Source organism: Notolepis coatsorum (genome assembly GCF_963971535.1).
Source record: "Notolepis coatsorum genome assembly, contig: SCAFFOLD_798, whole genome shotgun sequence".
NCBI classification, from domain to species: domain Eukaryota; kingdom Metazoa; phylum Chordata; class Actinopteri; order Aulopiformes; family Paralepididae; genus Notolepis; species Notolepis coatsorum.
The window spans coordinates 71809-94787 of NW_028173816.1; the positions used below are offsets into that span (position 1 = coordinate 71809).

Below are 22979 nucleotides of genomic sequence, written 5' to 3' on the forward strand. Positions count from 1 at the left end.
AACCCCTTGGTAGTGTGGCAGTGAAAGGGTTAAATACCATAGACTAAACGGGGGGAAGGTCTGTTTCTTTGAGACAGGCGTGCGTCTTTCTCTGTCTCTCTCTCTCTCTCTCTCTCTCTCTCTCTCTCTCTCTCTCTCTCTCTCTCTCTCTCTCTCTCTCTCTCTCTCTCCTTGCATGCTGCACATCCTGATGTCCCGCCCACACCCCTCTGTGGAGGAGGAAGGAAGATGATCAGGTCAGGTCCCCCATAATGACCCCTTGTCATGTAGCCCAATCCCTCTATAGGCTGGCCCGTGACAATAGATGCCTCATAAAAAAAAATCCCATCAGCAATAAAAACATAAATAATAATTGACCCGATATTCCGTTGTGTGCCTTTGTCTTTGTCTGTCCTCCAGCACTCCGTCGATGCCGTGAACGCCGGGGTGAGTCCCATCGGAGACACGTCCTACAACTCCAGCCACTGGGACCTGGGCAGCGCCTTCTTCTTCGCCGGGACGGTCATTACGACGATAGGTACCCAGTTCACATAATCAGCCGGCACTACATCAGTGCCAGTGGGCAAGTCATTGATTTAACATTAAGCCGCATACTCCGCGTCAATCCGGTACCCAGAATCACTGGCCGCCGCGAACGTCCGCCTTCTTTTCAATTATGAAATGGAATACGATACAATGAATGGCTTCAGAGACAGATCCATTCGGTCGCGCAACACACCCGCGCGGTCTTAATGGTTTTGAGAAGAAGAGGCGATAGATTTTCTTTGGGGGCGGGCAAACGATGTCGGATGCGACGACAATAGCTCTTCCATGAGACAGATAAGCATTTAGTCATCTGTCTAAAGAGACAGGCGGCAGCTCCTCCAACCACTGGACATAGCTACCGTCAGAGTGAGAGATAGCCATCCCCCCCGTTATCTCCCTCGACCGCTGTCAAACACGGGACAAAACACAATTCCACCTTCCTTTCCATCAATGTGTTATTCTGTTTAAAGAGGAGCTTTGACCCTGAAGAGCTTTAACCCTTTCACTACCACACTACAGAATGTTAACCCTTTCACTACCACACTACAGACTCTTAAACCGTCTGTAGTGTGGTAGTGGAAGGGTTAACCTTCTGTAGTGTGGCTGTGGAAGGGTTAACCCTTTGTCGTGTGGCAGTGAACGGGTTAACCTTCTGTATCGTCGCAGTGAAAGGGTTAACCCTTTGGTAGTGTGGTAGTGAAAGGGTTAAGGGCAAGTGCTGGCATCATCAGGCCTGCTAAGGGCTGCACTTCTACAGCTTAATGGAAGACCTCGTTCACCCCACAGTACGCTGAGGACACTCTGCCTTTACATCCACATTCTGTGGACCTTCAGGGTTCAGTGCTCTGTCCTCGGTGCTGACGCAGGTCAAACTAATGCAATCCATCTTAGCTCACGTCTCAGTTTCAGCAGCACTTTTTTTACCAAAATATCAGAATCAGAATCAGAAGGTCTTTATTGTCAAGTATACTTTTCACATACAAGGAATTTGCTTTGGACGTTACTGGTGCGACATTAGCGGACAGACATTAACAGACAGATAATACAATAAAGTGGTGGAGTAAAATAAAATGAAATATGAGCTAAGTTAAGCACAATAGAATAATATATCTATGAAATAAAATATAGGTCAGGGCTGTACGACTGTATAGAGGTTGAATAGAATTGTGTGGGATATAAACTCAATTAAATATAGCACAATAGATAGATATAGTACAATTATAAGTAAAAATAAAATAGGAATAGGAGTAGGCCAGGGCTATGCAACTGGGCATATGTGGTCAATTATACAATTATATACACTAGTTAGAATTAAGTAACAATACAGTGGGCAAGTATATAGTCCAGTAGGGTGTGTTCATGTAACACAGTGGGGGGGGGGGGGGGGGGGGGGGGGTGTCAGTGAGGGTCCCGAGCCTTGTTGATGAGGCTCACTGCAGAGGGGAAGAAACTGTTCTTGTGGCGTGAGGTTTTGGCCCTGATGGACCGCAGCCTCCTGCCAGTCCGATCAAAGGCATGTGTGGTAGACAACGTTTAACGTCTGTAGTGTCGCAGTGCAAAGGGTTAACCCTTTTGTCGTGTGGCAGTGAAAAGGTTAACCTTACGTTGTGTGGTAGTGAAAGGTTAACCTTCTGTAGTGTGGCAGTGGAAAGGGTTAACCCTTTTGTCGTGTGGCAGTGAAAAGGTTAACCTTACGTCGTGTGGTAGTGAAAGGTTAACCTTCTGTAGTGTGGCAGTGGAAAGGGTTAACCCTTTTGTCGTGTGGCAGTGAAAAGGTTAACCTTACGTTGTGTGGTAGTGAAAGGTTAACCTTCTGTAGTGTGGCAGTGGAAAGGGTTAACCCTTTTGTAGTGTGGTAGTGAAAGGGTTGAGAAAACTAACCTATATCATCCCTCCGCTTTAGGGTACGGTAACATCGCCCCCAGCACCGAAGGAGGGAAGATCTTCTGTATCCTGTATGCAATATTCGGCATCCCCCTGTTTGGATTCCTCCTGGCCGGGGTGGGGGACCAGCTGGGCACCATATTTTTTAAAAGCATCGCAAAGGTGGAGAAAATGTTCAAGGTGAGTCAATGACGACTGTACATTGGTATTGGTTAATGTACTTATGTACAAATATACTTATTGTACTTATTGATGATGTTACAGTATACGATTTTAATTAAAATGTTTATTTAACCTTTATTTAACCAGGCAGGTCAATTAAGAACAGAATTCTTATTTTCAATGACGGCCTGGCGAGAGGACAAAAGGTCCCTGCGAAGGGTAACAGGGGAAGGGGACACAAATAAATCAAATAAATAGAAAAGAGACAGATGGTACAGTATATACCGGAAGGTTGGAGATCTCCTCCTTGAAGTGGATGGCTGCTTAATCCACCCTTCGTCGGAAGTCCGCAACCTGGGTGTCATACTGGACTCCACCCTCTCCTTTCATTCCCATATAAAATCAATAACTAAATCAGCTTTTTTCCATCTCAGGAACATTTCCAGACTCCGGCCATCTCTCCCCCCGACTCTGTAGCAGAGACTCTCGTTCACGCCTTCGTCACCTCCCGGTCACGACTACGCAAACTCTGTCCTCGTATAGGGCTACCCAGCAATGCCCTGAACAGGCTACAATACGTCCAACATTCTGCTGCTAGGGTTCTCACTTGCACCAAGTCCTGGCACCACATCATCCCCACCCTCATCCACCTCCACTGGCTTCCAGTCAAGTCCCGCATCAATTTCAAGATCCTCCTCATCACCCACAAAGCCCTTCACTCCCTTGCCCTCTGGTACCTAGCTGACCTCCTCCATCCCTACATCCCGCCCCGGAGGCTGCAGTCCTCTGACTCCGGTCTCCGCTCCATCCCCACCACCAACATGCGGACTGTCGGTCCCAGAGCCTTCTCTGTTGCCGCACCCACCCTCTGGAACTCACTCCCTCCAAACATCCGTAGTGCTATATCCCTGCACTCCTTCAAATCCCAACTCAAAACCCACCTCTTCACCAAATTTGTAAATGACTCTGCCTGATTTACCTCTTTTCTTTTTCTTTCCTTTTGATTTTGTTGTTACATTGTTTCCTGATCCCCTTCCCTTAGCTGCCCCCTCCTGTTAAGCGCCTTGGGTCTCCTGAAAGGCGCTATATAAATCTAAGATATTATTATTATTATTATTACTATTATTATTATTATTATTTATTATTATTATTATTATTATTATTATTATTATTATTATTATTATTATTATTATTATTATTATTATTATTATTATTATTATTATTATTATTATTATTATTATTATTATTATTATTATTATTATTATTATTATTATTATTATTATTATTATTATTATTATTATTATTATTATTATTATTATTATTATTATTATTATTATTATTATTATTATTATTATTATTATTATTATTATTATTATTATTATTATTATTATTATTATTATTATTATTATTATTATTATTATTATTATTATTATTATTATTATTATTATTATTATTATTATTATTATTATTATTATTATTATTATTATTATTATTATTATTATTATTATTATTATTATTATTATTATTATTATTATTATTATTATTATTATTATTATACATCACAGAGGTAAGGGAAATAAACACACCAAACAACCAAATAAAATGACAAAGGGGCTAACATGAAGCAGAACAGTCAAATTACAGTAAAAAGGCTAGTTGCAGTGCAACTCTGAGCCAGAGTCCTTAAAAGTAGTGATAAGATAAAGATAAGATATTCCTTTATTGGTCCCCTGTGGGAAATTCAGGCATCGTAGCTGCATGGGGGAAGGGGGGAGGGGAGGTACAGGTACGGGCAGGGTAATAGTAGAAAGACCTTCTGTAGTGTGGCAGTGAAAGGGTTAACCCGCTGCTGTGTCGCAGTGAAAGGGTTAACCTTCTGTGCATTGTCGCAGTGAAAGGGTTAACCGTTTGGTAGTGCGGCAGTGAAAGGGTTAATGAGAGCAGGAGATGCCGCAGAGCTGTGCTCTGATTGGACCAGCAGCACTTCCTTATCGGTGGGTAGGATGATAAACATGCTTTCTACATTCAATCAAACGGGTAAATGGGCTGCGTTTATATGGCGCTTTTATCCAAAGCCCTTTTACGACTTATTCTTCACACGTCGACGGTGGAGGCGACCGTGCAGGAAACATCTTTGTTTGGCGGTTAATGAGGGTAAATGAGCTTGAATGTGGCCCCGCCCACCAGTGATGTCATCCGGGGACGTTGGAGCCTTGTGTGTTGTGTTAAGTACCGCGCCATGAACTTATGTAGATGAAGGAAATAGCAATACCTTGTCTTATAGCGACTGCTTCCTTATCGTTTCATGGAGCTGTGAATAAGCACACTGGCAGTGGCAAATCCTTATGGAAGCCAACGGAAGCCATGCCTCCCTAATATTAAAATATGAATTAATATCAAATATGAAATATGAAAAAAAATAAAAATAAAAATGTTTAATATAGTTTACATTCTTTTTCATCTGCGCATCTGTGTTATAATTTTTTTTTTTTTTTTTAAATGTCTCCCTCTTCTCCTTCTCACTCCCTCTAACACACTGGCTGCGGTTACATGGTGACTTTTAATTCCGAATTATAACTTCGGAATCAAATCATTCGGATGTAAAAAAAAATCATGCGAGTTTACATGTCAAATCTTAATTCCGACAAGGTGTTTACATGAAAGTCACTGTCTAATCGGGAGTTTTCGAGTCATCGTAAGGTTTGGGGCTGGGAAGGCTTCTGATTGGGTAAACGTAAACAGGATGTTAACGTCATTACGTTTACCAGAAGTAAACAAACAGCTGCGACCGGTATTCTCAGCTACTGTGCTAGCGTACCAAACAACATTAACCAGACTCTCGGTGTGTCTATTCTGCTAATGTTAAAGGCCTCTAAATGCTACAGCAACTTCAAAGCAACTGCACCACAACATCGACAAAGCAAAGGTGTTGCAGGCCTTTATGCTTCTGCAACATCGACGCACAGCCTATGTAACATTGTACCCCGTATGTAGCAACCCATTGATAACAAGCAGACAAATAAGCATAATTTTTACTTCCGGGCGGGGGGTTTCAAAATAAAAGAGCGACGTCTAAAAGCACCGTAAATACGTTTATTCTTTACAATATCTAATATATATATCTATACACGAACCTAAACTAATCTAAAGTTAGTTTAGGTTCGTGTTAACGTTAGATAATGTACAAAATAAACCTATTTACGGTGCTTTTAGACGTCGCTCTTTTATTTTGAAATCCCCCGACGGAAGTATTATAGTGTCTGTTGCTAGCAGCTTCACTTTTGCCGGCCGGTTCTGTGCTTTTTCTAGCTAACGTATCATCATTCGTTTCCAAAGGAGAGGAGAGAAAGACCGCGGCTCACATGCAGCTCAAACTACCTGTTGGAATAAATTAATTGATTGATGTTTAACTTGTCCCTGTGTGTGTCCAGTCATTTCGACTGCAAACGTTGTATCTAACGTTACCTCAGGATACCATTGTATTTAGTTGGTTAGCTATGTAGCTATTTTGTGGATAGCATTTTGTATAGCATCAATACTAGCTGGCTGGCTACAGCTTTATTTACTAAATTATGGAGGCTTTTTAATCGTCAAGGTAAGAGAGGATTTGTCATGATCAACTGAAGGCGTATGCTATGGAACAATATGTGCCCCTGTTCGCGATCATCTATGTGTACTGTAGCCTATGCGCGATCATGTGCAGAAAGACCGGGGGGAACTAATTCCGAAAAAGCGTTTACATGGACAGAAAAAGCTTTAATTCGGAATGATAAACGGAATAAACCGGCCACTTACATCGGAATGGATTTTATTTCGGAATGGCCATTTTCATTCGGAATTAAGTATTTTCAGATGTTTACATGATAACTTTAAATAGGATTTAACGTTAATTCCGAATGAAAAGGGGAATAAACTGTCCATGTAAACGCAGCCACTGTCAGCCTCACTATGCTCACTGCAGCAGGAGAGGAGGCAGATGGTAGGTCTCTTTCTCCAGGCTTCCAGCATTATAGAGTCCAAATCCGATCCTAGCCAATCAGATTCGAGCTGACTGCCACACCCTAAAAGTTTAAAACGGGGCTGAGAGGAAAAAACTCAGCATATTTTCCCCTCTGCACTCTGAACATTGTATTAACCCGTAACTGTTCCCACGGGCCGAATATTGCCCCGATCCTCGCGAGATTAAATCCACGGGGACCTCTCGGCGTGCCGAAGCTTTTCCTAAATCACTTCCATCATCGAAAACGAGGGGAAAAGGTCGGCTCGCGACCCTGAAAATGTCGCGTGATTTTAAAAACGCTGTATTAAGTGAGCCTATTATGGGATCCACGCAAGCTTTCTATCGTGGAAACATCTGGGCGTCCCGCAACTTTTACTGATTCACATGTAGCCCCTAAAATGCTTAGAAAAGGAAAACAGAAAGCGTGGAATAAACTCGCCGAAACGGAAAAGTGTCCCACGGGCGCGCCGTGATTCCGATCCGCGTGAAAATATTCACGGCCATAGAGGAGACCGTGGGACACCTTTTTGCAACCGAATATGTGTCTCGAATTTGCTCCCACGCGGCGCGCAAAATCGCGCAAGGAAAAATCGGACCAAAAATTAACCAATGCTCCAGCAGTATTAATGACCCTGATGTAAACAAGACAAACGTCTTTCTCTGGTCTGCATCCCCTTATACAATTGTGTGTATTGAGCCGTACTGTATTGTACCCATTCTGCAATCTGTTAAATAAATAAAAAGAACGTTTGACTGGCCGCCGAGCCATACTGTAGTGTACATGGTGACTGCTTGACTTAAAAAAAATAAAATAAAAAAAAATAAAATTATTAATAAAAATATTTAATAATTTCTTTTTTTAATCATTTTTTTTGGCTTCCCCTGTTATTTTACCCACGCGACGCCACTGCACACTGGTGGCCATATTCAAATTGATTTACTCTCGAACTAAATTAATGTGTGCAAAACTGTTTGTAGCTTTTGGATGTGTGTGGGATTATGTGCGAAATATATCAGCGAGTGAAGTGGCCCTTTAATATGCAATAAACATTGTGTTTGCAATTTTGCCTATTCAAAGGTTGAGAGTGTGTACGGGTGGGACCATTATGATCGACGCCGATGATGGCCATTCACAAGCTCAATTCTCAGTTTTAGTTTGAAAGGTTCCAGGTTCTGAGTGTACAGTTTCATTCAGTTCAGTTCAGTTCAGTTCAGAGTTTTTATTTGCCACATGGAATAATACAATCATAGTTTCTTCATTAAAAAAATCATAAATAGCCATTCCATGGACAAAAGGAGCAGGAAGAAGAATAAATCTTATAATTACCTGCCCCTTATTCCTAAACTAACATGTATTTTCTTAATGGTCGGCGTATAACCTTATTTACACAAATAATCATTTATACCATTATAAAAGAAACACAATCCACAGTTAAACAAGAAAAATGTAAATAATAATAATAATGATAAAGAATAAAAAAGAAAAGAAAGAGAAGAGAAAAAAAAAATCTCACTATTCAGATCACATTTTGATTTTCATACTGACTAAATATTTATTTTTTATAATTTTTTTTGAATTGATAAACACTGTTTATATCCCTTAAGCTCGCTATGGAGAGAATTCCATAACTTTACACCAATAACTGAAGGACACATCTGTTTAAGTGTGGTACGTGCAAACTGATGTTTAAAATTGTATTTTCTCCTACTAAACTCACTTTCTAAATTAAAAAGATTTTGTAGTTTTTCTGGCAGTGTATTATTTCTTGCCCTAAACATAATTAACATTGTTTGAAACTTAACCATGTCTTCAAGTTTAATTATTCTAGATTTAATAAATAATATATTTGTGTGTTCTTGATAACTCACTTTATGTGTGATTCGTACAGCCCTCTTCTGTAGTATATATAATGGTTTTATATTTGTCCCATAAGTATTCCCCCATACTTCAACACAATAACTGAGATGAGTGAGCAGTAGAGTGTTCTCATTGCCTCATACTCTAACACATCCTTTACTTTATTCATAACAAAAATACTCTTGGACATCTTTTTTTTAACGTGTGCTATGTGCGATTTCCATGAGGCTGAGATGATCCTAAAGTCTCAGCTTCACAGCCATACTCAAATATGCAGAAATAATTATTATATATACAGTATATATATAACGGTTGTGACATTGTCACCTTAAACTTCGATGTCCCGAGAGAGTTTCGAACCCGCGGTCTCCCACACCGCGGGCAACAGCACAGGCCGCTATACCAAGACGTGAACTCACTGCTTTGCAACGTGTCTATGTGTCTTTTAAGGGTGAGAGTGCGTTTCCCACAGCACCGCTACTCGCCACAGTCACTTCACAACATCTGAAGTCCATCGTGACTGTGCTTCGCGGTACCATCCGTTATATAATATATATATACAAATGAGAAGGTGTGTCCAAACCTTTGACTGGTACTATATATATATAAATTATAAATAAAAAATATTTTTTAAGCGAAAATATCACCTTTTCCTGCAAAAAGAAATGCATGGTGCACAGCACTAGGCTTGCCGCTGTAAATGGTGCATTTATATATAACAGCTTTACAATTTGTGCCTCACATTTTACACATTCACTCACACATTATTCACTCACCGACAGCGGAGGCGACCGTGCAAGGTGCCGACCTGCTCATCGGGAGCAATTCGAAGTTAAGTGTCTCAGCTCAAGGACACTTCAACACGCTGCCAGGAGAAGCGGGAATCGAACCCGGGAACCTTTTCCGATTACCAGACGACCGATTACTAGACGACCACTCTCTACCTCCTGAGCCACTGTCAACCCGGTAGTCGGTGATACCGGTGTTGCATCCACCGAGTAGATTAATTCCCCACAGCCCCCCCACAGGTGTATATGCTTATTTTTTATTATTATACTTAAAAATTTCTTTTAAAAAAATAAAACCATTTTGTCATTTTCACATATCAGTGCCCACATTCATCAAATAAGGCGACACAATGGGTTACACAACGATGGCAGAGGGTTTGGCAATATTTCTGATTTAAATCCTGCGGCAGCCAAAGCTCGACTGGAGAGGAGCAGTCCAGACCTACAACAGTATGTTTGTGCCGAGCATTCAATAATGCATTTTTAGAAAATGTATGGAAGGTATTACAATCTGTTGGTTTACTTTTAAATTCAACTCTGTCTGTCCAAAAAAAAGCAATACTAGTCATTGAAAATGAATTAAAAACAGTCGTAGATGGACAGACACAGTGGATCAATGTAGCCGCATGACGTTAATAAAGATCAAAGTGAGTGCTCTACAGACATTGAGCGTCATTGTGTAAAAGGTGTCACCGGTAACACCGGCGTTGTCATGGGTTTATTGATCATAGGAAATTCCACATCGCCGTGGCAACCCTGCACAGCACTATCATACACTGGGCTGTAAAGGAGAGAATATTGTGCTTCCATTAATTAAGCCATTTACACTCGGATATCTTGAGGTGAAAGGTCAAGAGACCTCTTTGAAAATGAAGAAGAAGAAGAAGAAGAAGAAGAAGAAGAAGAAGAAGAAGAAGAAGAAGAAGAAGAAGAAGAAGAAGAAGAAGAAGAAGAAGAAGAAGAAGAAGAAGAAGAAGAAGAAGAAGAAGAAGAAGAAGAAGAAAAAGTCTTTATTTGTCATGCAGCAACACACATGTAAGATGGGCGACACACAGGAACACACACACATGCATTGGGTCGAGGATGAAATGCCTCTCTGCGCTTGACCCATCCCGTCGTCTTTCCCCTCAAGGGCAGCCAGGAGCAGACGCTGTGTCATGGACCGTGCCTGGGGACCAATCCAAGAGCTCCTGTCCGTCTTCGTCAGGGACGCGACAGCGTTAGCTGTGTCTGTGTCTCACTGATGATTGCTGGTGCAACCACTCTTCAGCACAATGCAAGTGCTCACGTTTTTTCCATTGGGTTTATCTCTTTCTTTGGGGGGGGGGGGGGGGGGGGGAGCGAGCACAGGGGAGAACATACGAACTCCACACAGAAAGGCCCGGGAGATACCTTACCTGTGTACCTTACAACCCGGCAACCTGGTCCCCAAGTGGGAATAGAACCCAGGACCTTCTTGCTGTGAGGAGACAGTGTTAACCACCACACCACCGTGCTGTGAGGAGACAGTGTTAACCACTACACCACCGTGCTGTGAGGAGACAGTGTTAACCACTACACCACCGTGCTGTGAGGCGACAGTGTTAACCACCACACCACCGTGCTGTGAGGAGACAGTGTTAACCACTACACCACCGTGCTGTGAGGAGACAGTGTTAACCACTACACCACCGTGCTGTGAGGCGACAGTGTTAACCACCACACCACCGTGCTGTGAGGAGACAGTGTTAACCACCACACCACCGTGCTGTGAGGCAACAGTGTTAACCACCACACCACCGTGCTATGAGGCAACAGTGTTAACCACTACACCACCGTGCTGTGAGGCGACAGTGTTAACCACTACACCACCGTGCTGTGAGGCGACAGTGTTAACCACTACACCACCGTGCTGTGAGGCGACAGTGTTAACCACCACACCACCGTGCTGTGAGGAGACAGTGTTAACCACTACACCACCATGCTGTGAGGCGACAGTGTTAACCACTACACCACTGTGCTGTGAGGCGACAGTGTTAACCACTACACCACTGTGCTGTGAGGAGACAGTGTTAACCACTACACCACTGTGCTGTGAGGAGACAGTGTTAACCACTACACCACCGTGCTGTGAGGAGACAGTGTTAACCACTACAGCACTGTGCTGTGAGGCGACAGTGTTAACCATTACACCACCGTGCTGTGAGGCGACAACGTTAACCACTACACCACCGTGCTGTGAGGTGACATAACATAATCGATTATTATAGCTTACTAACATTGATGTGTTAAAAAAAAGATTCCGGTTCGCTATTTTAGTCGAAAATGCGAGTGAAACGCTCGCACTGTCGAGTCTTGACTTTAGGCACATAGCGGAAATGATCCAAACGCCTATTCAGAAACTTTGTATATGAATAAGACATCCGGCGCTATCTGTGACTATTTTCACACTACTTGGTGTGTTCAGCTGACACTGTTGACATGCCCACTACGCAAAGCTAGTGCTCCGGTCATGCATCCACTCAACTCATAGAAAATACAGCATCAGGTTATTCTAAAAGTATTGATCCTAATAAAATGGAGTATTGAACCGTTAACAGCTGGGTATCGAGATACTTTTCCAGTATCTGTGTATCATGCAACACTAGTAGGGGAAAACGGGGGACGTTGTCACACTTTTTACTCTAGTGTGAATTGCTCATAATCAAAACATCTTTCAATAGTCATTCCTACATTAAATTGAAGCTTAAGATGTTGGCTTGAAATGTGTATCCCTCTCATTTTCCAACGTATTGTAACAAAGAGTTAATCACCTATCAAAGACACTCTGACACATTGTGACAACCAACCCCATCATGGGGATGGTTGTCACACACTATGGGGTTGGTTGTCACCATGTGTTTTAATGGGAACAATCTTAAAAAGAAGACAAGAAGGCAGAACTAAATTTGAAAGTTTAATTGCATTGACAAGTTGACAAATACATAACTTAACATGAACATAAACAGGAAACACATATTTAGGCCATCCTATATAACAAAATAAGAACACAATAAATCGGCCTAACAATAATAGCCTACACAACATGTGACAACCAACCCCAAATAAAATGTGACGACCAACCCCAACTGGAATGTCTTGATAGCATCAACGCTAACAGCCATCTAACAACTAGTTAGCTAGCTAACAACGATCTAAACTATAGCTATCCCTTCACACTCTTTAAGGTTAATAATTGTTTCATTATAAACCCATTGTGTAAAAGGCTAGAAGAAAAATACTGAGGAGCGGAATATTAACAAATGGACATGAAAAACACAAAAAGTCCTCTCACCTCAAATTCAGCTGTTTCACTCCAAATATGACAATGTAGGTGAACTCTGACCCCATATCTGGACATTTAAATACCAAAGTATGGGAGACAGGACCCTCTGGTGGTGAAATATAATGAATGTGACAACCTACCCGTGTGACAACGTCCCCTGTTCTCCCCTAAATATATTTAATTTTACATTCTGATTTAAGAACTTTCTAAATAAAAGTAAATTTAACTGACTGCCTGTATTAATTGAAGAAAAAGTAGCCATGTGCAGTAATATAGATTATACAATCATATATTATTGAGCTGCATTCGTAGAATCAAATCGAATCGTGGACAGCTGAATCGTAATCTAATCAAATCGTGAGGCCAGTGAAGAGTCACAGCTCTACCGCACATGAGTTGAATATACTCGATCAAAGTAGTTTCCATACATTATAACGAGTCCTCGGTGTTGTGGATGTGGAGGCAAGAATGCGCTGGTCAAATCGTCGTGGTTGCTACCAATTTATAGCTAAACAGAGTATCAAGTAATACTAATAATAATAATAATACATTTATTTTATATAGCGCTTCTCAATAACCCGAAGTCGCTGACAGTAGGCAAAAAGAAAAACAAAGAAACAAAGAACCACAGGGAAAACAGGGAACACTATGAATGCACAGGAACATAGAGCCACAGTAACAGGAGCCAGTAGGGGAGGGGAGGCAGAGAGGGTAGGGGAGGGGAGGCAGAGAGGGTAGGGGAGGGGAAAAGGGGGGAGACAGGTTGGAGGAGGGTGGTTATGGGTAGCCGGGAAGGTTGAATGCTAGGGAGAACAGGCGGGTTTTGAGACAGGATTTGAAGGTGGAGAGTGAGGGAGAGTCTCTGATGGTCAGGAGGGTGTTCCAGAGTCGGGGTGCAGCACGTGAGAAGAAGGCCCGATCACCAAAACATTTGAGTTTGGATGACGGGACAGTGTGAGGGAAGCAGTGGAAGAGGACCGTAGGGATCGTGGCGCGGTAAGGGAGAAGGAGGTCAGTCAGTAAGTACAATTTAGTTCAGGGGTTTAGGTTAGACTAGAGGACTCAGCGGAATCTCTGGCCGGGGGACCCCAATGGAGCTCCACGAGAGACCTTGTGAGTAGAACGTTATACTAGGGATGCTCGATATTGGCTTTTTTACCGATATACCGATATTGTCCAACTCTTAATTTCCGATACCGATATCAACCGATACCGATATATGCAGGGTTCCCCCCCCCCCACCCCCCCAAAAACTGAATAATTTCAGGTAATTAACATTACATATCTCTTGTCGTGGAATTAACACAACATTATGCATACTTTTGACAATAAATAAAATCTGAATTAGTTCTTACTTGCTTGCCTGGGTAAATAAAGGTTAAATAAATGTAAAAAATAAAATAAAGATTTTTTGATTTTTTTTTGAAAACCGATACCGATAATTTCCGATATCACATTTTAAGGCCAATATCGGCCGATAATATCGGTAGGCCGATAATATCGGACATCCCTACTTTATACACCTTGAGAAGGGCGGGGAGGATGACCGGCAGGAGGGAGGGGGGTGTTACAGGAAGACAGAGAAGGGGACTGTCGGAGACACAAAGGGTATTGGAATAGTGGGGGAGGGGGAGACAGTTTCTCTCACATTGGAATACATATGTTGTGTTATACGTAAGGGACAGTAGTATTTTTGACTTTCAGCCTTTTACGCATAATGGGAACATCGATAAATGAGACCCCGCCCCCCCCACAGTGCCAGTGGTCGCTGGGAAGTTCACGGTTGTCATTGAAAAAACTTCATCCGACTTTCCTTGGACCTTGGAGACAGACAGGAACACATGTGTAGGGAGTTGATCTAATGAGCCCCCAGAACACCTTTCCCCGTTAATTAATAACCCAAATCATTAGCACCCGAGGCTGTGCTGATATGTTAATAATGCAGCCTTGGCAGAGTCGCGAATGTCCTCTTTCAAACCCCTGTGGGGTCTCTCACACCCTGTCACCGATTGAAAACCCAATCTGCACCCTGCTGAAGATGCCCTTGACATTACGACCACCATTGCTGACTGGTGTACTTCTCTCTCTCTCTCTCTCTCTCTCTCTCTCTCTCTCTCTCTCTCTCTCTCTCTCTCTCTCTCTCTCTCTCTCTCTCTCTCTCTCTCTCTCTCTCTCTCTCTCTCTCTCTCTCTCTCTCTGTGTGTGTGTCTGTGTGTGCCCTTTCCCCTCCCAGCGCAAACGCACCCAGATCAGCCAAACTAAGATCTACGTGGCCTCCACGCTCCTCTTCATCCTGGCCGGCTGCATCCTCTTCGTCACCATCCCCGCCGTCATCTTCAAATACATCGAAGGCTGGACGGCGTTGGAGGCCATCTACTTTGTCGTCATCACGCTGACCACCGTGGGAATAGGGGACTACGTGGCAGGTGAGACCTGGGTTTACCCCTCCGTGTTTCTGTGTAGAAGGTAGAGAGTTGTATCGATGTCGACCCATTAACCCTTTGTCCCTTTTAAGCCTTTCGGATTCCTCACAAACTTGGAGCGCTTTCAGTCGTATACAAAAAGCACTGGCACCAGCACTAGCATTGCTAAGCATGCAAGTGGAAGTCAATGGGAGCCATGAGAGCCCGTTTGGGAACCGGTTCCTAATTGTCCGATTGCTTGGAATCGCATGCCTCCGTGACATATTATCGATTCCTCTTATCGATGCCATGTTTTTCCGACAGTTGCGCATTGTAAACAATGACGCGACGCCGTAGAGAACTCACGCTGTATGTTTGTTTGTTTGGGACCGGAGCCATGGCGGACGGAAAGAAACGTTCAAAAGCGTGGCTGCATAGGGCGGCTGGGTGGCGCAGCGGTCTAAGCGATCGTCACCTAAAGCGTGAGACACCGGTATCGAATCCGGCTGTCGGCGTTGCCTCCGGCTTGGTCCGGCCGTCATACTGACTCAATTGGCAGAGGCAGCGGGAGGGGAGTCGATGGGTGGTAATCTGGTCGTTGTAAACAGCGACTCCTACAGGTCGGTCAGGGCGCCTGCACAGCAAGGACAGGAGATGTCGAGGGTAGTGTGAGCCTCCCACACGTTACACACCTCGCCAATGAGAGTCCGCGCTGGCAGGTGAAAAGAAGTGGCTGGCTGACTCTGCATGTATCGGAGGGGACATGCGATAGATTCTTTAACCCTCCCTACCACCGACCAGTGGGGGGCACATGCGAGCAACGATCAAGACAGGGGAGGGGGGAATTGGCACGACTAAATTGGGATGGGGGAAAAACTGAAAAAGAAGGAGAAACAGTGGATCAAAAAAAGCGTGGCTGCATTTCACAAAAGTAGATGAAAACTGCGCTTTTGTAAGTTGTAATATTTGCAAAATGTAAGATGGGGGCTCAACATTAAATGTAACCAGCTTAGTTCTGTTGCATCCCCACAATATATGTTCTGTAGGGAGATGACAAAGGCTCTCAACCCAAAATATAACCCCCCATCCAGAGAGAGTTTAACCAACCGCCTGATCCCTGCATGGTATGACGTTGAGAAGGGCAATTTGATTTCGGAGCTAAAAAATTTAAGTTAATAATAAACCTGTATGTACTCTTTTTCCACCCAACAATTGATCAGGAATCGATAAGGGAATCGCCAAATAATCGGAGCGATAAGCAGAATCGATAATGCAATCGGTATCGATAAAATCGTATCAATTCCCATCCCTAGCCATGACGCATTAATATCGCTTAGCAACGGATATTTAAGCGCCTCATGCCCCCCACTGGCTTTCACTGGCATGCTTAGCGTGACGCTAACTAATGCTATTATTGTCTAATTCCAGTATCTACAGCCGCAGCCGTAGCTATATGTTTCAACCGTCGGTCCCTGACATGCAAGAATGCAAGAAGCTAAACAGCTAAACAATTCCCCTTGCACCTCAAGCCCCGTTCAGCACCACGGACAGCTCACGTCAGAGTGCGAGACAGAGGGGGGAGCGAGCGCTGACTCCAGGCCTGATGTGAGCTGTCCGTGGTGCTGAAAGAGCAATGCACTTTTCATACTCAAGCAAAGTATGGCATTGCTCTCACTTGTTGTTGATTTGATTTGAGGGAATCGCTTAAGCTGTTGTTAGGTCAGCTGGTACATAACACATAGTGCGATTCAATGCAGACTAGTGTTGCAGAGAGAAGGAGAGGATTCTCCTCGTTCCAAAGCAAAAGTGTTTTAATTAAGGGATTGTTTCCGGATTGTTTCTACGTTGAGCTGTCCACGGCGCTGAGATGCACACGGTGCATTTAAGTTGAAGTCCGAAAATATACCAGTATCGATGCAAGGCCCCACATTAGCTCTCGAAAACGGCCGCCGGATGCTTAAGGCCGCCACTGAGTACCTAACAAAGCAAAACACTAACGCACAGGCTTTGTGGATGGACCTGAAAGCACTCCCACCTTGTGACAAATCAGACAGGCTTCTTAAAAATTGTGGACAATCCTATATAACATCAAATGAAATACTGTGTACGGCGGCTCCGCTCGCTCATCATTCATTGCACCTCTAATGCGAGGTGATATCCATGTAGTGTAATGTTTATTTATTGCCTCGCTGGGGCTTCGCACGGCGGGTTGAGTGATCTCTCCACCGCGTCGGTGAGGTGGTTCCCCGAGGTGGTGAGGATGAAAGCCTTTGTGCCGACCGGTGACGGGCCGATAATGTGAAGCGCGGTTGTTTATCGCTTTAGTCGCGAAGTGGAATCCATTAATGGACTTACATAGCGGAGCCCCGCCGACGATGGTGTCTGTGCCCCGCGGATGATTGCCGGCAGTGGTGGAAAGTAACTAAGGGCTAGAGATCCACAAAGAATGGATTGCACAACGGTGCTAATTGCACACTCACTTACAATTACTTAGAAAACGTAAATGTCGAATTCAATTATTTTTTATTTCTCCATGTGGTGGTAAATACACAGGTCACACAACTGTTTACAGGAACGTTTGGAGTTGTATTTGGAGTGTATTTCGTGACTGTAGGGACTGTAGGAACTTCAGGGTAAAGGTCTGACCCACTTCCAGTGATGAAGCTAAGCTACGCTAACGGTGCGGGCGTTCCTAAGCCTAATGCATGCAGAGAGACAAAAAAAGGTATGCATCTTCTTGTCTAACTCCAGGGAAGATGTTAAATAAGCTAATTTCCAAAATGTTGGAGTTTCTTTAAGTAGAATTTGAATGGAGACTTCTACTTTTACCAGAGTACTCATTATCTGGGTATTTCTACTTTTACTTAACCCCTTCACTACCACACTACACGGGTTAACCTGTCACTACCACACTACAGAAGGTTAACCGTCTGTAGTGTGGTAGTGAAAGGGTTACCTGCTGTTGTGTGGTAGTGAAAGGGTTAAGTAAAGGAACTGTTTACGTGCCGGTGCAGCCCCTCTTCAGCACACGGCTGGTGCTCCACTCAGACGGCAGGAAACAGATACGATCGCTCGTCGTCGGAGAAATAGTGTTTTACGCTGTCTGCGTCTGAACTTCAGCTTTGAAAATAGGTGTCAAAAAGGTGGGGGGGGGGGGGGGGGGGGGAACTAGACGGCACCTGCCAGTTGCTCCTGTAAGAGTATGATATTTAATCATATTTCATACATATTATACATATTTCATCACATGTCATAAATATGAAACATATTTCATCATTTATCTCATACTATAGTCTACCCATATACTCTGTATGACAGCATGTACAACAGTGTTGTACATACCTCATATATACATTATATTTTACATTTATATTATCTATAATCCATATCTGTCTGAATATACCTGGCTATAATCCTTCTATATACCTACTTTTACACCTGCACTACCCATATAACTCTGTATGATAGCATGTACAATAATGCTGTATATACCGTATATATATATATATATATATATCTTACCGTAAATATCTATCCATGACTATACATACCAGCACATAATCTTTTTACATAATGTAGATACTACATCTATATCTGTACATATCCCTTACTTCTCTGCTAGTTACGCTGCTGGCCAGTATGACCTACTACCATACTGTCTTTATCACTGTACATAATAAGACTACAGCTCTGTACACATCTGATTAGCGCTATACTCAGTAGTACTAATTGATATATTTTATATACAGGTTAATCGCCTGTACATTGTATATTACTATTGCACTTTACTGTTGCATTTGCACTCTGGTTGGATGCCAAACTTTTTTCGTGTACTGTACTTGTGCTGTATGATGACAATTAAGGCTGTCAAAGTTAACGCAATATTAACGTGTTAACGCACAATTCCTTTAACGGCACTCTTTATTTTAACTTTAATTTTAAATAATGCACACCCGAGCCACTAGGGTCGCCAAAGTGCCTGTTGCAAAAAGTCCTAAAAACGTCCCACATATGGGCTGTCGCAGGCTAAAAGGTTGTACCGTAATTAAATATATATATTTTCACACATCTTCACTCAGATGTATTATTGATACTGTCAATGATACTATGTTTGTTTCTGACTCAAAGTGTGTGTGTGTGTGTGTGTGTGGTGTGTGAGAGAGAGAGAGGGGGGGGGGGTGAGAGAGATGAGGAAGGGGCAAGAGAGAAAGAGAGCTGGAAGAGTGTGTGTGTGTGTGTGTGTGTGTGTGTGTGTGTGTGTGTGTGTGGTGTGTGTGTGTGTGTGTGTGTGTGTGTGTGTGTGTGTGTGTGTGTGTGTGTGTGTGTGTGTGTGTGTGTGTGTGTGTGTGTGTGTGTGTGTGTGTGTGTGTGTGTGTGTGAAGTGTGTGTGTGTGTGTGAGAGAGAGAGGGGGGTGAGAGAGATGAGGAGGGGGCAAGAGAGAAAGAGAGCTGGATGAGTGTGTGTGTGTATGTGAGAGAGAGAGAGAGAGAGAGAGAGAAGAGAGAGAGAGAGAGGGAGAGAGAGAGAGAGAAAGAGAGAGAGGGAGAGAGAGAGATAGAGAGAGAGAGAGAGAGAGGCGGCGGATGTGAGTCCTTTATTTATTGTTTTAATTATTATTTTCTTTTAAGTTATTTTGTGCATCACTCTGTTTTGAATTTGATGCAAATTTGCAATGCATGAGGGCCATCCTTTTGTGTTAAATGGCTGCATTAAGCCAGCATTTGTGACTATCAAGTTGATGATGAGAGTATTAAACTTGAAAAAGACCAGTTAAGGTATAGATTTAGAACAGATAAAAGAATTGCGATTCATTTGCGATTAATCGAGCGTTAACTATGGACAATCATGCGATTCATCAGATTAATATTTTAATCGATTGACATCCCTAATGACAACACATTGAATCTCTTTGTATTTGTTTCCAACAGGAGGAGACAGGAGGATAGAGTACAGCACTTGGTACCGGCCCCTGGTCTGGTTCTGGATCCTGGTGGGTCTAGCCTACTTCGCCGGTGCTGAGCATGATCGGTGAATGGCTCAGGGTCCTGTCCAAGAAAACCAAAGCGGAGGTAACGCTCTAATGTTTGCGTTTTTTTGATTTGATTTAGATTTTTATATGGATCCCCATTAGCTGTGCCATAGCAACCAGCTATAGTCTTCCCATGGGGTCCACACAAAGAAAACATACAAAACAATTATTAATGCAAAACAAAATGATTAAAGTCAGTACTCAACACATAATCAATCATTGTCAAATTTCCCACGGGATAATATAAAAAAAAAAAAAAAAAGTATTTCTATCTATAATGCATAATGAAACTAACTTTAAGATGGCAAAAATTACATGCAAGCAAAGAAACAGAAAACCAACAAAAAAAATACTTTACAGTGTTAATACAATTGACGATTATTTTTAAAAGTGAATCTACTGTAAATGCAGCAGAGGTTTTGAGGCAGGTTATTCCAAAGAGTTAATGATCTAAAAATCAAAAAATCTCCTTAAAGCGTTGGTTTTGGACCTGGTAATTCAAGCTGCCCACTACTGGAACCTCTAGTGTAATGATCATGCACAGCATTACTATACACAATTTGTTTATGTATAAAAACAGGAGTTGTACTGCTCATGACCAACTTGAATAGCACAAGTGTATTAAAAGACAATCTATTTTCAACATTAAGCCAAGAGAGGCGGGCATGCATACGAGCATCAAACCGCTTGCAATTGAATTGTAAAATCACGCCACAGTAATATGGTCATGTATTATGAACTGTGAAACCGTTAGAACTTAAACAATGATGACGAAGTGCATTATTTGTAGTCAGGGATGGGCATCGATTCCACATTTCAGAATAATTATAAAAAAAAAATATAAAAAAAAAATAGTTTCATTATAATTTTTGTCTTAAAAATATATATGTGTTCCTTGTTTTTACCGGCACCTACACACTTGTAGTGTATTGAGAGGGAACCCTATTAACTGTTACACCGCTGAACGGCATTGCTGGGTACATCTCGCTAGCTAGCCAGGTAGCATTACAGCCGGGAACATAGGCATAGCTAAGGAAAATACCTTGCCTATGTACTACCTACTATGCTAATATGTCTTTACTACTATGCACTCAAGACCATAGCACTCAAGTTCAACACTGTTTGACGAACAATCTTACTGACCCTTAGCTACCAGAGTTGTACCCTTAATGCTGACTTGTACAGAACTTGTAAGCCGCTTTGGGTAAAAACATTCAGCTCAATGACTAAATGTAAATGTAAATGAATACCCTTGGGGAAATGCAGGTGTCAAAAAGAATATTAATAATAATAGAGTAGAACATATAATAATAGTAATAATAATAGTAGAATGGCAGTGTATTCTATCGATAATAATAATAGTATGCATGGGCGTCAGATAAATGACTGAATGTAAATGTAATGTAATACCCTTGGGGAAATGCAGTGTCATAGCGGGAAAAAAATAATTCATAATAATAGAGTAGAACATAATAATAGTAATATAAATAGTAATAATAATAGTAGAATGGCAGTGTATTCTATCGATAATAATAATAATAGTATACATGGGCATCAGCTAAATTATAAATGTAAATGTAATACCCTGGGGAAATGCAGGTGTCAAAAATAATATTAACCCTTTCACTGCCACACGACAGAAGGTTAACCCTTTACTGGCAACCGGCTGTCGTGTCGCAGTGAAAAGGGTAACCGTTTGGTAGCGCGGCAGTGAAAGGGTTAATAATAATAGCGTAGACCATAATAATAACTAGACAATTCCGCGGGGGGAAATTGTTAAGTGTGGGTGACGCCTGTGCACCGAGAGACCCAACTGGAGAGGGTCTCTCCCGAGTCTCTATGACAAACAAAAAAAACATATTAAAATGACGACTCAGGAATGAGACTTTTACGAGTTTTTAAAATGTTTCAGACTTTTCCGAGTTTTTGAAATGTTTCAGACTTTTTTATACTTTTTCTGACTTTCCGCGTTTTTGAATTTTTTCTGACTTTCCGAGTTTTTGATTTTTTTTTGGACTTTCCGAGTTTAGAATTTTTTTGGGCTAAGGGGGTGTGGCATAAGGGGGCGTGGTCTAAGGATCGGGGAGGTCAACATCGACCAATGAAAGAGGATCCTACCGAGTCCAATGGCACAACCCGCAAGTCTCGACGCAACGGTTCAAGAGATACACTGAGGGGGTGTGGCCTAAGGGGGCGTGGTCTAAGGATAGGGGAGTGGTCAACATCGACAATGAAAGAGGATATCCCTACCGAGTCCATGGGTCAACATAGACCAATGACAAGAGCACATCCCTACTGAGTACAATGACACAACCCGCAAGACAGAGGGCGCTGTCAAGCAATTCAGTACTGCTACACAGAAGGGCGATTAAGGGTTAACTCCATGAGAGGTCATTGGCAGGTCAGCTGTAGCCATGGGCCATGAGCCACACACCTGTTACCTAATTAGAGCCATGGGCCATGAGCCACACACCTGTTACCTAATTAGAGCCATGGGCCATGAGCCACACACCTGTTACCTAATTAGAGCCATGGGCCATGAGCACACACCTGTTACCTAATTAGAGCCATGGGCCATGAGCCACACACCTGTTACCTAATAGAGCCATGGGCCATGAGCCACACACCTGTTACCTAATTAGAGCCATGGGCCATGAGCCACACACCTGTTACCTAATTAGAGCCATGGGCCATGAGCCACACACCTGTTACTAATTAGGCACGAATGACTGGCACTTTCGATACAATGCATTTCAATGATTAAAAGCAAACGATAAGAGATGAAGCCTTGTGAAGCGCACATGAGCACTTCAAGGAGTATGTGAAGGGTTGTGTGCGTATTGTGACTGAATGTAAACGTGTGCCCTGCCCCCCCCCCCCCCCCCGGTGCGTCTCAGGTGGTGGAGATCAAGGCGCACGCCGCGGAGTGGAAAGCCAACGTCCGCGCGGAGTTCCGGGAGACGCGGCGCCGCATGAGCATCGAGGTCCACGACAAGCTGCAGCGCGCCGCCACCATCCGCAGCATG

The 22979-nt window shown here is 42.8% G+C and overlaps 1 protein-coding gene across 1 annotated transcript; it reads left to right on the plus strand.

Annotated features, from left to right (window-relative positions):
• Positions 1 to 251: 251 nt before the first annotated feature.
• Positions 252 to 22976, plus strand: LOC311247700 (potassium channel subfamily K member 10-like; the record flags this gene model as incomplete). Its single annotated transcript, XM_084338709.1, is given in 7 exon segments — positions 252 to 266; positions 400 to 517; positions 2429 to 2589; positions 14755 to 14947; positions 19853 to 19934; positions 19936 to 19993; positions 22851 to 22976. Coding segments are annotated over 7 exon segments (753 nt in total), but the record flags the coding sequence as incomplete, so codon positions are not given.
• Between the last annotated feature and the right edge of the window lie 3 nt (positions 22977 to 22979).